Genomic DNA, 15,415 nt, shown 5'->3' on the forward strand with positions numbered 1-15,415 from the left:
TAAAAACAGATGCCATTGAGCACAATAGCCTGAATATATAGATATATTAGTATATTCTGTTATTTAGACAGGGTGTCTGTTGCCCAGGGTGCAGTGGCATGATCACAGCTCATGAAAGCCTTGAACTCTGGGGCTCAAGGGAAACTCCCACCTCAGCCTCCAGAGTAGCTGGGGCTACAGGCACGAGCCACCGTGCCTGGCATATTCTGTTATGTAAGTAGAAACCAATTCAAGGTAAAAGTTGTTAGGGGCATCACTTAATCTTCCAATATATTTATAACTCAGGGTCTACTATGTGCCCAGCACTCTTAGCTAATCTCCTATTTTATGGGTTAATTTTAAAAGCCTGTAATCTGGATAGGAAATATATTGGTCAATATGATCAATATGAAAAACTAAAGCAAACAGCAAACTGTTAAAAGTGATTGTTTTGGATAATTCCTTACATGTTTTATTTTGCTGTTTTCTCCAAGTTTATTCTAATATTCACAAAGACTTTTTATAATACAAAAAAATACAGATTTGATTAACACAGAGTTAATTCTCATTTTTCGATATTGAAAGCTTAAGCTCAAGGTCATATAGCCAGTAAATGGCAGAGTTAGCATTAAAAACTAGGTCTGTCCTACTCCAAGCCTACTTGGAGACATAAAAATTATTCCACCCCTTAACCAATAATCAGATTTTAATGAAAACAATAACAACATTTCAAGTAAAAGTCTTAGGAATTAAAATTTTCATAGCTAAAATAAAAAAATTAATAGAAGACTTAGAATACAAAGTTGAAACTCAGTAGAACAAAAAGAAAACAGCAGAAACAATTAGTTGCCTAAGCTTCGTTAGCAGCAGGACCCAGATTTTATTCAGGGTAGAAATATGCTCAGCTAAAAGACTACATGTGCAGCTTTCTTTTCAGCCAGGTGTAACAAAATTATGACCAATGAGATTCAGGGAAAACTGTTAAGTGGTACTTCTTGGAAAATTCCTTAAAAGGAGAACAGCCTGGGCAACATACCAGAACCCATCTCTACAAAAAAGACCACAAAAATTAGACAGGTATGGCAGCACATGCCTGTAGTCCCAGCTACCAGGCAGGCTGAGGTGGGAGGATCACTTAAGCCCAGGAAGTCAAGGCTGCAGTGAGCCAACATCGTGCCACTGCACTCCAGCCTGGGAAACAGAGTGAGACCCTGTCTCAAAAAAAGAGGAAGAGGAAGAGGAAGAAGAGGAAGAAGGAGGAGGAGGAGAAGGAGAAGAGAGGAAGAGGAGGAAAAAGGAAGAAGAAAGAGGAAAGAGGAGGAAGAGGAGGAGGAGGATGAAGTAGAGAAGGAGGAGGACGAGGAAGAGAAGGAAGAGGAGGAAGATGAAGTAGAGAAGGAGGAGGAGGAGAAGGAGGTGCAGGAGGAGGAGAAGGAGGAGGAGGAGGAGACAGGAAATAGAGTACTCCCTTTTGACCTTCATCCTTTCTTCCTTCTTGCTATCCAGAATGTGGAGATGAGGGCTAAAACTCCAGCAGCTATTCAGGGCCATGAGGCAAACTTGAGGACAGATGCCATCTATGTACAAAGAATAACAGAGTAGACCGGGCGTGGTGACTCACACCTGTAATCCCAGCACTTTGGGAGGCTGAGGCAGGCAGATCACCTGAGGTCAGGAGTTCAAGACCAGCCTGGCCAACATGGTGAAAACCCATCTCTACTAAAAACACAAAAATTAGTGGGGTATGGCGGTGGGTGCCTGTAATCCCAGCTACTTGGGAGGCTGAGGCAGGGAGAATTGCTTGAACCTGGGAGGCAGAGGTTGCAGTGAGCTGAGATCATGCCACTGCACTCCAGCCTGGGTGACAGAATAAGACTCCGTCTCAAAAAAAAAAAAAGAACAGAGTAAAAAACAAGAGAAGAAGGTGTCGAAGGTGTCTTAGTCCCTGTTAATTCTATAGCTGCCATTACCAGACACCCCTGCACTTTAAACCTGTATATTATTTTGGGTTTTCTATCACACGCATTTAAGCCTTCTCTTAACTAATGAGAAAAGATTCTTAGACATTAGAGCATTATTTCAAAAAATCCAATGTCTATCAGAGGGATTCTAGAACAACAGAAAGATAAAATGGGAGGGGACAAAATTATCTAAGAAATAAAACAATAAAAGTTCTCAGGATGAAAGAAATATGTTTACAGAATAAAAGCATCAACTGAATGCCCAGAAAAATGAATGAAGGCACATAATTCAAGGCACATCTGTAAAATTTTGGAGCACCAGAGATAAAGACAGGACCCTAAAACCATTCGGACAGAAAGAAGAAAAAGAAAAAAAGAAAAATGGCCGGGCGCAGTGGCTCATGCTTGTAATCACAGCACTTCAGGAGGCCAAGGCGGACAGATCACTTGAGGCCAAGAGTTCGAGACCAGCCTAGCCAACATGGCGAAACCCTGTCTCTATTAAAAGTACAAAAATCAGCCGGATATGTGGCACATGCCTGTAATCCCAGCTACTCGGGAGGCTGAGGCACAGGAAGTGCTTAAGCCCAGGAGGCAGAGGTTGCAGCAGTGAGCCAAGATCATGCCACTGCACTCCAGCCAGGGAGGCAGGGTGAAACTGTCTCAAAACAAAATGAAACAAAAAAAAAAATAAGAAAGAAAAGTAAAAATGATTACATATGTCAGATGAAGATCATCAATGGCATCATACTTTTCAGTAGCAATACTGGATGCCAGAGGAATATGAAACAATTAATACAAAATTCTGAATTCTGAACCCAGAATTCTATAACCAATCAAACTGTAAATCATGCATGACTTTAAAAGATAAGCTTTTCATACTATCATACTTGTCCTTAAAAAATAATAAAATAAATAAAAATGAGTAAAAAATAAAATAAACTTTTCAGATAATTAAAAAATTTTACCTCTCATACACCCATTCTTAAGGAAGCTATTCAAAGGTGTATTATAGCAAGACGAGGGAGTAAATCAAGAAAGAAAAAGACATAAGCTTCAGGAAATCAGAGATTTAGCCCTAGAAAGTAATATTCTATGCACACATCACAGTTTTTAATGTTAACAAAGGTGAAACACATAACATACACCCTTACAAAAAAGGTCAAAATGTAAAATTAAAACTTTAAACTCTTAAAAACTACAAAAAAGTTTGTGTTGGCTACCATTTGTACAACATATTTAAACATTTTCATTTTGTGGCAGCACATGAAAAAAGTGATAGTAGAAAATAAAGTCATTGGGGGTTTTCAAATAGCAGAATTGGCAGTTTTGCCATGTAGGAGAAGCAAATAAATATTAGTTTCCCCAAAATTCACATTTGAAAATATTTAGATAAAAGTCACAGAATTTTTCTCAGTAGAGACCCCAATAATTAGCTGCTGTAGGTTACCTGTTTGAAAGGACAATATCTCTTTAGAGTATAACTTTACTAATTTGGGTATAGAGAAGAAGTCTTAGGAATAAGAACATGATCTTAAAGGAGAGAAGAGGAACAGAGGAAGACATAAAAGCAAGAAAAATGTCATGGTAATTGCAATCACTAAAAAACTGTATTCTCAGTCAGTGCAGAATACTGTCTTCTGTCTACAACAGGTGCTTATTCCCGAACTGTTATTGCAGCATGGATTTAATTTGCTTGGAGTTAGTCTGATCATTCAAATGTTTTATTGTGTACCGGAGAGCATTTAGAAGATATTTTACACTATTAGGAGGTTGGTCCTTAAGAACTCTGATATAGGCCAGTTGTGGTAGCTCATGTCTATAATCCCAGAACCATGGGAGGCCAAGGCAGGAGGACTGCTTGACCTCAGGAGTTGGAGACCAGCCTAGGAAACATAGCCCATCTCTATAAAAAATTTTTAAAAGTAGCCAGGCATAGTGGTGTATGCCTAGTCCCATCTACTCAGAATGCTAAGGTGGGAGAATCACTTAAGCCTGGGAAGTCAAGGCTTCAGTGAGCCGTGATCATGCCACTGCACTCCAGCCTGGGCAACAGAGCAAGACCCTATCTCAAAAAATAAAATAAATAAAAAATCAGGAAGATATGTTACCTTTGTCCACCAGATTGGGCTTTAAAAGAAAGAACTTGGTACAACCTTTCATACCAAGTTTGGAAGTTTTGGCAAATGCTCCCACTGAATATACTTAATCATAGGGTCTTATGATACCTACTGTATTAGTCCATTCTCAAATTACTATAAAGAACTACCTGAAACTGGGTAATTTATGAAGAAAAGAGTTTTAAATAGGCTCAAAGTTCCACAGGTTGTACAGGAAGCATGGCTGGGAGGCCTCAGGAAACTTAACAATCATGGCATAAGGCAAAGAGGAAGTAAGCATGTCTTCACATGATGGTAAGACAGAGAGAGTGTGAAGGGGGAAGTGCTACACACTTTTAAACAACAAAATCTCATGAGAATTCACTCACAAGACAGCACTAGGAGGATGGTGTTAAACCATTAGAAACCACCCCCGATGATCTAATCACTTCCCATCAGGACCCACCTCCAACACTTGGGATCACAATTCAACAAGGGATTTGGGTGGCAATACAGAGCCAAACCATATCATTCTGCTCTTAACCCCTCCCAAATCTCATGTCCTTCTCATATTTCAAAACCAATTATGCCTTCCCAACAGTCCCCAAAGTCTTAACTCATTCCAGCATTAACTCAAAAGTTCAAGTCCAAAGTCTCATCTGAGACAAGCAAGTCCTTCCCACCTATGAGGCCATAAAATCAAGAATAAGCTAGTTAATTTCAAGATACAATGGGGATTCAGGCATTGGGTAAATGCTCCTGTTCCAAAATGGAGAAATTGGCCAAAACAAAGGGGCTATAGGCCCCATGCAAGTCCAAAACCCAGCAGGGCAGTTATTAAATCTTAAAGTTCCTAAATAATCTTCTTTGACTCCATGTCTCATATCCAGGGCATACTGATGCAAGGGGTGGGCTCCCATGGCCTTGGGCAGTTCCACCCCTGTGTCTCTGCAGGATACAGCCCCCTCAGCTGCTTTCATGGACTGGTGTTGAGTGCCTGAGGCTTTTCCAGGCGTATGGTGCAAGATGTCAATGGATCTACCATTCTGGGGTCTGTAGGATGGTGGCTGACATTGTTTGGCTCTGTGTCCCCACCCAAATCTTCTCTTGAATTGTACTTCCATAATTCCCACATGTTGTGGGAGAGATCCGGTGAGAGATAATTGAATCATGGGGGCAGTTTCCTCCATACTGTTCTCATGATAATGAATAAGTATCATGAGATCTGATGGTTTTATCAAGAGGAGTTCTCCTGCACAAGCTCTCTCTGCCTGCTGCCATCCATGAAGACATGACTTGCTCCTCCTTGCCTTCCACCATGATTGTGAGGCTTCCCCAGCCATGTGGAATTGTAAATCCAATTAAACCTCTTTCTTTTGTAAATTGTCCAGTCTCAGGTATGTCTTTATCAGCTGTGTGAAAATTGACTAATACAGTAAATTGGTACCAGCAGAGTGGGGCGTTGCTGAAAAGATACCCGAGAATATGGAAGTGACTTCGGAACTGAGTAACAGGCAGAGGTTGGAACAGTTTGCAGGGCTCAGAAGAAGACAAGAAAATGTGGGAAAGTTTGGAACTTCCTAGAGACATGTTGAATGGCTCTGACCAAAAACCTGATAGCGAAATGGACAATAACGTCCAGGTTGAGGTGGTCTCAGATGGAGATGAAGAACTTGTTGGGAACTGGAGCAAAGGTGAGTCTTGTTATGTTTTAGCAAAGAGACCAGTGGCATTTTGCCCCTGCCCTAGAGATATGTGGAACTTTGAATTTGAGAGAGATGATTTAGGGTATCTGGCAGAAAAAAATTCTAAGAAGCAAAGCATTCAAGGGGTGACTTGGGTGCTGTAAAAAGCATTCCTGCTCTAGATCTCTAAAGCAGGGACTAAAGGCTGCTAGTCTCTTTACTAAAGCATAGTAAGAGTGACCTTTACTCCATTTCCCAATAAGTTCCTCATCTGCATCTAACACCAACTTAGCCTGGACTTCATTGTCCATATCACTATCAGCATTTTGGTTACAACCATTCAACAAGTCTCTAGGAAGTTCTAAATTTTCTCTCATCTTCCTGTCTTCTTCTGAGCTCCTGTTTCAACCTCTGTCTCTTACCCAGTTCCAAAGTCACTTCCATATTTTCAGGTATCGTTATAGCAATGCCCCACTCCCAGTACCAATTTTCTGTATTAGTCCATTCTCACACTGCTATAAAGAACTACCTGAGACTGGGTAATTTATAAAGAAAAGAGGTTTAATTGACTCACAGTTCCACAGGCTGTACAGAAAGCCTGGCTGGGGAGAGCTCAGGAAACTTACAATCATGGGAGAAGGCAAAGGGGAGGCAAGGCACATCTTCACATGGCAGCAGGAGAGAGAGTAAAGGGAAAAGTGCTACACACTTTAAAACAACCAGATCTCATGCAAACTTACTATCATGAGACCAGCAAGGGGAAAATCCACCCCCATGATCCCATCACATCCCCCAGGTCCCTCCCTGAACACTGGGAATTACAATTCAACACGAGATTTGGGTGGGGACACAGAGCCAAACTATATCAACCTCTTAGCCATTTGTATGTCTTCTTTCAAGAAATGTCTATTCAGATCTTTGCCCATTTTTAAATCAGATTATTAGATTTTTTTTCCTATTGAGTTGTTTGAGCTCCTTATATATTCTGGTTATTAATCTCTTGTCAGATGGATAATTTGCAAATACTGTCTCCCATTCTGTGGGTTGTCTCTTCACTGCTTTTTTTTTTCCTTTGTTGTGCAGAAGGTTTTTAACTTGATATGATCCCGTTTGTCTCTTTTTGCTTTAGTTGCCTGTGCTTATAGGGTATTACTCACGAAATCTTTGCCCAGTTCAATGTCCTAAAGAGTTTCTTCAAGTTGTCTTCTAGTAGTTTTATAGTTTGAGGTCTTAGATTTAAGTCTTTAATCCACTTTGATTTTATTTTTAAATATATATATAGAGAGAGAGGTGGGATCTTGCTATGTTGCCCAGACTGGACTCAAATTCCTGGCCTCCAGTGATCCTCCTGCCTCGGCCTCCCAAAGTGCTGGAATTACAGGTGTGAGCCACTGTGCCTAGCCTAATTTGATTTTTGTATATGGTGAGAGATAGGGGTCTAGTTTCATTCTTTTGCATATGGATATCCAGTTTTCCCAGCACCATTTATTGAAGAGACTGTCTTTTCCCCTATGTATGTTCTTGGCACCTTTGTCAAAAATGAGTTCATTGTAGGGATTGAGCACAGTTGCTCACACTTGTATTCCAAGCACTTTGGGAGATGGAGGCAGACAGATCTCTTGAGGTAGGAATTTGAGACCAGCCATGGCCAACATGGTGAAACCCCATCTCTACTGAAAAATACAAAAATTAGCCAGGCATGGTGGTGGGTGCCTTAATCCCTGCTATTCAAGAGGCCGAGGCAGGAGAATCACCTGAACCTGGGAGGCAGAGGTTTCAGTAAGCCAAGATCACGCCCCTGCACTCCAGCCTGGGCAACAGAGCAAGACTCCACCTCAAAAACAATTTTAAAATAAATAAAAATTTAAAAATAAGAAAATGAGTTCACTGTAGGTGTGTAAATTTATTTCTGGGCTCTGTATTTTGTTCCATTGGTCTATGTATCTTTTTTCATGCTGGTACCATGCTGTTTTGGTTACTATATCTCTGCAGTATAATTTGAAGTCAGGCAACGTGGTTTCTTCAGTTTCATTCTTTTGTTCAGGATAGCGAGCTATTCTGGGTCTTTTGTGGTTCCATATAAACTTTAGGATTGTTTTTTCTATTTCTGTGAAGAATGTCAGTTAGTATTTTGACAGGGATTGCATTGACTTTGTAGTTTGCTTTCAGTAGTATGGACATTTGAATAGTAGTGATTCTTCCAATCCATGAACATGGAATATCTTTCCATTTTTGTGTCTTCTTCAATTTCTTGCGTCAGTATTTTATAGTTTTCATGGTAGAGATCTTTCACTTCTTTAAGTTAATTCCTAGGTATTTTATTTGTAGCTTTGTAAATGGGATTACTTTCTTGATTTCTTTTTCAGATTGTTTGCTGTTGGCATACAGAAATGTTACTGATTTTTATGTGTTGATTTTGTGTCCTGCAACTTTACTGAATTTGCTCATCAGTTCTAATACATTTTTGGCACAGTCTTTAGGGCCTTCCAAATATAAGATCATATCATCTGCAAACAGGAATAAATTGACTTCTTTCTTTCTATTTTGGATGCCCTTTGTTTCATTCTCTTGTCTGATTGCTCTAGCTAGGACTTTCAGTACATTGTTGAATAACAGTGGTGACAATGAACATCCTTGTTGTATTCCAGATTGTAGAGAAAAGGCTTTCAAATTTTCCCCATTCAGCATGGTTCTTAGCTGTGGGTCTGTCATATATGGCTTTAATTATGTTGAAGTATGTTCCTTCTATCCCGTTTTGTGAGGATTTTTATCATGAAAGAGTGTTGAATTTTATCAAATGCTTTTTCAGCATTTGGTTTTGTCCTTCATTCTGTTTATATATCACACTGATTGATGTCCATATGTTGAACCATCCTTGCATCCCAGGGATAATTCCCACTTGGTCATGATGAATTATCCTTCTAATGTATTGTTGAATTAGTTTGCTAGTATTTTGCTGAGAATTTCTGCATCAACATTCGTCAGAGACACTGGCCTGTAGTTTTCTTTTTTTGATGTGTCTTTGTCTGGTTTTGGTATCAGGGTAATACTGGTATCATAGAATGAGTGTGAAAGTATTCCTTTTAAAAGTATGTTTTGAGTGTGAAATTATTCCTTTTAAAAGTATGTTTTAAGTGTGAAAGTATTCCTCCTCTATTTCTCAGAACAGTCTGAGTAGGATTGGCATTAGTTTTTCTTTGGAGGTTTGGTAGAATACAGCAGTGAAGCCATTGGGTCCCAGGCTTTTCTTTACTGGAAGACTTTTTATTATGGCTGCAATCTCATCCCTTGTTATTGGTCTGTTCAGGTTTTGGATTTCTTCATGGTTCAATCTTGATAGGTTGTATGTGTCTAGGAACTTATCCATGTATTCTTGATTGTCCAATTTATTGACATATAGTTGCTCATACTAGCCTCTAATGATCCTTTGAATTTCTGCAGCATCAGTTGTAATGTCTCATTTTTCATCTCTGAGTTTTTTTATTCAGGTCTTCTCTTTTTTTCTTAATCTGGCTAGAGGTTTGTAAATTTTGTTTATCTTTAAAAAAAAAAGACAACTTTTCTGGCTGGGCATGGTGGCTCATGCCTGCAATCCTAGCACTTTGGGAGTCCAAGGCGGGCAGATCACAAGGTCAGGAGTTCAAGACCAGCCTGGCCAACATGGTGAAAACTTGTCTCTACTAAAAAAAATACAAAAATTAGCTGAGCGTGGTGGTGCGTGCCTGTAATCCCAGCTACTCAGGAGGCTGAGACAGAAGAATTGCTTGAACCCAGGAGGCAGAGGTTGCAGTGAGCTGAGATCACACCATTGCACTCCAACCTGGTCGACAGAGCAAGACTCTGTCTCAAAAAAAAAAAAAATCAACTTTTCATTTCACTGTTTTTTTTGTTTTGTTTTGTTTCTTTCCATTTCATTTATTTCTGCTCTGATCTTTATTATTTATTTTCTTCTACTAATTTTGCACTTGGTTTGTGTCTAGGGATTTTGGGTTTGGTTTGCTTTTGCTTTTCTAGTTCTTTAAGATGCCTCATTAGGTTGCTTATTTTATATATATATATATATATATTTTTTTTTTTTTTTTTTTTTCTTTGAGACAGAGTCTTGCTCTATTGCCCAGGCTGGAGTGCAGTGGCACGATCTTGACTCACTGCAACCTCCACTTAGGGCTCAAGCAATCCTCCAGCCTCAGCCTCCTGAGTAGCTGGGACCACAGGCGTGCACCACCCTGCCTGGCTATTTTTTGTATTTTTTGTGGAGACAGGGTTTCACCATGTTGGCCAGGCTGGTCTCGAACTCCTGAGCTCAAAGAGATCTGCCTGCCTTAGCCTCCCAAAGTGCTAGGATTATAGGCATGAGCCACTACGCCTGGCCTGATGGTACATTATTAATCCTTATACAACTCAATGTTCTTCTATAATAGCTGAAATCATTCTGTATAGCAGGATTTGTCATCCTGAGTTCATCAAACCAGAGTGTGAAATGAAGAACTTCTGAAAACTCTTTAGCAGAAGCCTGTTCTTGCACTAGATGCTGGGTGGGAGAATATGGGGTACTTGTCAAGGCTCCCTGAAGACCTTTTAATGCTGCTTCTAACCGCTGAGACAATTCATAAAATTTCTTTAATTTGCCTCCCAGTGGAACAAATGCACCCCATGCCTTCTCTTGCAACTTCTCATCTGCTGGCTGCTGGATTACCTCTTGTATTTCATGGTCATATCCTCTGTATGACTGTAAGTCCTCCAAGATGCCGTTTGCATCTTTCAATACTACATTCACCTAATTAATTATAAATTTCCTTTTCAGATTCTGTAGGCTGGGCATTTTCAGGCACTGCTTGTAATTCTATCCTTATCCTTTTATTCTCCTCTTGAACCTCCAAGCACTCTCAGCCCCTCTCCTCTGCCCTCCAGGGGCTGAGCTGCACAGACGGCTCCTCAGCAGTGCTAGGGAAAGCCCCAGGCCTGGAGCTAGAGAGCAGTGGCACTGGGACGAGAAGACCCTTCAAACATGCCCCTGTGGTGAACTGCAACAAAAATATTACCATTTGTGGAGCACATATTAATGGCACAACAGACACCAAACATAAATCACCCCATTCATTCCTCACAACTCTCAAGAAAATATATTCATTGCTTTAAAATCTCATTTTCTCTTCTCTCTTTCTTGTTCATGCATGAGAGCACATGCACATAAAACCACAGCAAATATAGCTATCCCAAAAGGATGCACTCCCTTAGAAACCCAACTTAATAGCAACTTGTTTTCTACTCCACTTTTTTTTAAATATTAAAAGTTAGGCATTTGCAGGCACAGAAAGACAAATATATTATGTTCTCACTCATTATGTGCGAGCTAAAAAGTGATCTAGTGGAGGCAGGGACTAGAATGACAGTTATTCTATCAGAAGCTGGTAAGGATGTGGAGACACAGTGGGGATGTACAAACTTACAGTTAGATATAAGGAATAAGTTCTAGTGTTTGATAGCCTAGTGGGGGGACTATAGTTAACAACAATATATTGTACATTTCAAAATAACTAGAAGATTTGAAATGTTCCCAACACGAAGACATGATAAATGTTCAAGGTGACAGATAACCTAAATTCCCTTACTTGATCATTACATAATGTATGCATGGGTCAAAATACCACATGTACTCCATAAACATGTACAAATATATTATGTATCAATTTTAAAAGTTGGGCATTTGACTTTGAACCTTTTTGGAACTTTTGCCCTTTCAACTTACAAGAAACCGTCTCCTGCTTTCATGCATCTCTTCTCTTCTCTTTTCTAGTTTTTTTCTCATTTCAATTTCATATAATGCATTCTGTCGCTTTATTTCCTCAGCATCTTTTTCTTCATGTTTTTTCCTTCTTTCCTCTTCTTCCTCATGTTCCTTTATTCTAAAGCAAAAACATAATTATAATTGAGAACAAAGCAGAAAAATAGGTTATATTTTTAAGAAATGAATTCAATTCCAACCTGGAATGAGTTGAAGCTGCAAGGAAAAATCTGTGAATTTCTTTGGGGGAAAAGAACAGACATTAAATAGCAGTGACTAAAACTAATCCAATCTTGGTTAACTAGAATTGGCAATACTTTCCTTGCTTCAAAATTTATTTCATTACTCACCCAAGTAAGTGTTCTTTTCCTTTAGAAAGAACCAGTTAATGGGATGACAGTAAGAAGAAATGGTGACATTATTTTACAGAAAGGTTCCTAATCCCTAGTGCTTCCCAACTTCAGCCCTAGATGATGCTACATAAGCCATGGGCCTAGCCTCTCAAGGAATGCAGTTTGATGGAATGAAAGGAAGAAAGGTCTCCTTACTCAACTGACCACTTGGGTTGTAATTCTTTCTGTAGCCAGTATTGACTAGCTGATAATTTCTTCTGAATTGTGAGCCTCCCTGGCTATCTTTCAGAACATATGTGTGAGTTCCTCAGAGATCCCTGAGGGTCCTCCTCACTGCAGAGCCCTGATCTGAGTGATTTAGCTCCAGCTCCATCTCTTCAGCTCACCCCTAAACCCCACCACCATCGCTACCAGGAGCTCCCACTCTAAGCAGTTGATTAAAGACTCCAGGTCTCAAAGGCCCTTCATCCAGCAGCCAAACTTCTGCATACCGGCAAGACAGCGCAAGTCCAAGTTGTCTCCTTGCCCATGGAAAACTCACGCATCCTTGCTAGCCAATCAACAATATACAGGCTTTCCCACTACTCTATCTGCCCTCTCTCTCTTTTTTTTTTTTTTCCTGAAAAGGTAGGCATAGGGCAGGTCGATAACCCACCTAAATAGATGAATGTCTGAGGAATAAACCTTTCTTTCTTTAAAAAATTTTTTTTCTATAGAAATGGGGTCTTGCTATGTTGCCCAGGCTGGTCTCAAACTCCTGGACTGAAGCAATCCTCCCGCCTAAGACTCCCAAAGTGTTGGGATTACGGGCATGAGCCAATGTACCCAGCCAACCTTTCTTTCATATGCACCCAATCGAGAAAACATTTTTTACTGGAGTCCCCTCACTCAGGTTCAGCGAAGGGAAAATTCCCTTCCCCTATGCCATGGAGGACTGTACAGTTAAGTGAGCCAACAAGTTCACTTTGTTACTGTTAAGCCAATTTAGGACAGGAGATTCCTACTTGATTCATCTGTGCAGAACAATAAGCTTTAGAGTCAGATTCACTCTCTTTAGGAGGAGGTAAGAAAAAGATCACTGTTGGCCAATGCTAAACCAGGTTTACGATTGCCCTAAAAATAATAATAAAAAAAAAAAAAACCAAGCTTCCAGAATTTTGTTAGAATTATTTAATATTTTATATCTTCCAATCTCCTAGAAGCAAACTCACAAGTCAACAATCAAGATTTGAAGAACATGTCTGGGCGCCGTGGCTCACGCCTGTAATCCCAGCACTTTGGGAGGCCAAGACGGGCAGATCACCTGAGGTCAGGAGTTTGAGACCAGCCTGGCCAACATAATGAAACCCCATCTCTACTAAAAAAAAAAAAAAAAAAAAATTTTGGCCGGATGTGGTGGTGCCCACCTGTAGACCCAGCTACTTGGGAGGCTGAGGCAGGAAATTGCTTGAACCTGGGTGGCAGAGATTGCAGAGACCTGAGATCACGCCACTGCACTCTGGCCTGAGTGGGAGCAAGACCCTGTTTCAAAAACAAAAAAAAAGATTTGAAGAACATTGTAAAAAGAGATTCATCCAATTCTAAGACCAGAAGCTTTCAAAGTTTTTAAATTGCTACTTTAAGGGAAAACAAGAAGATACTTTAAAATTTTTCAACTTTAGCATTTCTTAGCAAATCTGGAAATCACTAACATTATAACTATGCATCCATTGGATAATTCATCATTTCAGCAAAAAATTTACCTATTCTAAGAATAATAACAAAAATGTCTCTAAAGTCAGTTAAAATGTAATATATTGCCAGTGACTTACATAATAATTTACAATAATTAAAATTTTAATTAGCTGTCAAAAGAGACTTTTTCCTTAGTTTGGGTAGTTTGAATAGACTTGTCATCTATATGCCATTAATTTGGTTTAATGCAAAGTTAACTTGTTGAAGTAAATTTGAGATCCTCTAGTTCAAGGAAGAAACACATAACATTCATATCATTACTTCCAGCTCCCATTCCCTAAGCAGAGTCAGCAACCAGCACAAAACTCTTTCCTGCTGATTCTTGGTCCTTCTCAAACAATGCATTGGGAAGCCTCCACCAGGCAATCAGAGTTGAATATGTCAACGCCTTGCTCTTCCTGAGTCAGCTCCTTGCTATCCTTGATTCACATTCTGAAGATGCCAAATCTCTACTTATCTAGCACAGATCTGATTCTTGGGCTTATATAGATGTTGTATAGTTCTCCTGTAAAAGCAAGAAAGACCACTACCCAAAATTTGGTTCAGATGTCCAGACTGATGACACTACATCCCAAGAAAACTTGGTAGAAAGTATTACTCACATGAGGGACTCCTGGGAAGAGCTGGGCAGGCACAAGTAGGTCTTGATTGCTTTGGACAAAGCAGAGGGAAGTGGGACTGAGGAAAAGTTTCTGAGCAGGAGGGATTTAAATTAAGCACTTGTGCCAAAAGAGGAGGAGGAGAGTTCCAGGAGCCTTCTTATCAGCCTGTACAGATGTAGGGCCAAAAGGGAAGTGAGGGTGAGGCCTAAAAAAGAAGTCAGTAGTCAAACATCCAAACTGAGTTCTCTCTCTCTGTTACAACAGACAGGTTTCATTCTCTCATTTTTAAAAACTGTTTTTTGAGACAGGTCTCACTCTGTCATCCAGGCTGGAGTGTAGTGGTACAATCATAGCTCACTGCAACCTCATAGTTCACTGCAACCTCAAACTCCTGGGTTCAAGTGATCCTTCTGCCTCAGGCTCCCAAGCTGGAACTACAGGCATGCATCACCACACCCAGCTAATTCCAGCTATTTTTTTTTTTTTTTAAGAGAGAGACAGAGTTGTTGCAGGGGAAGGATGGCTATCTGGGCTATTGGCATGAGGGTAAAAGAATTTGCCAAGACAATTGTAGATAAAGAAAGGCAAATTTATTAGAAAAAGTATAAAAATACGTTGCCAGTGAGGCAATGGGCAGCCTACAAGAGAGAGGCTGACTACGAGGAAACAAGGCTTGCTGGAGATTTTATAGGATAGTGTTTATGCTGTATGCTGAGGAGGGCTTTGTGCAGTACTGATAACATCAAGGTTGCAGTGAGCTTGTGGTAGTTGAGTACAGGAAGATTGTGAATTATTTGTGCAGAAGGGCTATATGTCCTGAACCAGGAAGAAAGGCAGGCTTGTAGCTTATCTGCATCTTCTTTTGGCTTTTTCTTGCTCCCACCAGCCTGACTCCTTTTCCCTAATTAGGACTCCACAGGGGACTCACTATGTTACCCAGGATGGTCTTTGAACTCCTGGGCTCAAGTGATCCTCTCCGCTTGACCTCCCAAACTGCTAGGATGATAGGCATGAGCCACCATGCCCAGCCTACCTTGATTCTTATAAAGACAACCCACTAGGCATCATCACCTGGCTATTACACAGGTACTTTACCTTCTCTATGTCTAAAACCAAATTCATCATCCTCCTCTTCTAAACTGATCCTTTTGGTATCTTTTCTTTATTTTGGTGAACAGTACCACCATCTTTTCAGTTACCTATGCTAGGGACTTAAG

The 15,415-nt window shown here is 40.1% G+C and overlaps 1 protein-coding gene across 4 annotated transcripts in view; it reads right to left on the bottom strand.

Moving 5' to 3' along the window:
• Positions 1-15,415, bottom strand: part of CFAP210 (cilia and flagella associated protein 210) — a 53,313-nt gene that overhangs the window by 9,346 nt on the left and 28,552 nt on the right. For all 4 annotated transcript variants that reach the window (XM_001134856.7, XM_009443723.5, XM_063791302.1 and 1 more), the window contains one exon: positions 11,474-11,630. In XM_001134856.7, the coding sequence (XP_001134856.5) occupies positions 11,474-11,630 (157 nt within the window). The remainder of the gene's footprint in view (positions 1-11,473; positions 11,631-15,415) is intronic.

This window comes from Pan troglodytes, chromosome 13, assembly GCF_028858775.2.
Source record: "Pan troglodytes isolate AG18354 chromosome 13, NHGRI_mPanTro3-v2.0_pri, whole genome shotgun sequence".
In the NCBI taxonomy this organism is placed as follows: domain Eukaryota; kingdom Metazoa; phylum Chordata; class Mammalia; order Primates; family Hominidae; genus Pan; species Pan troglodytes.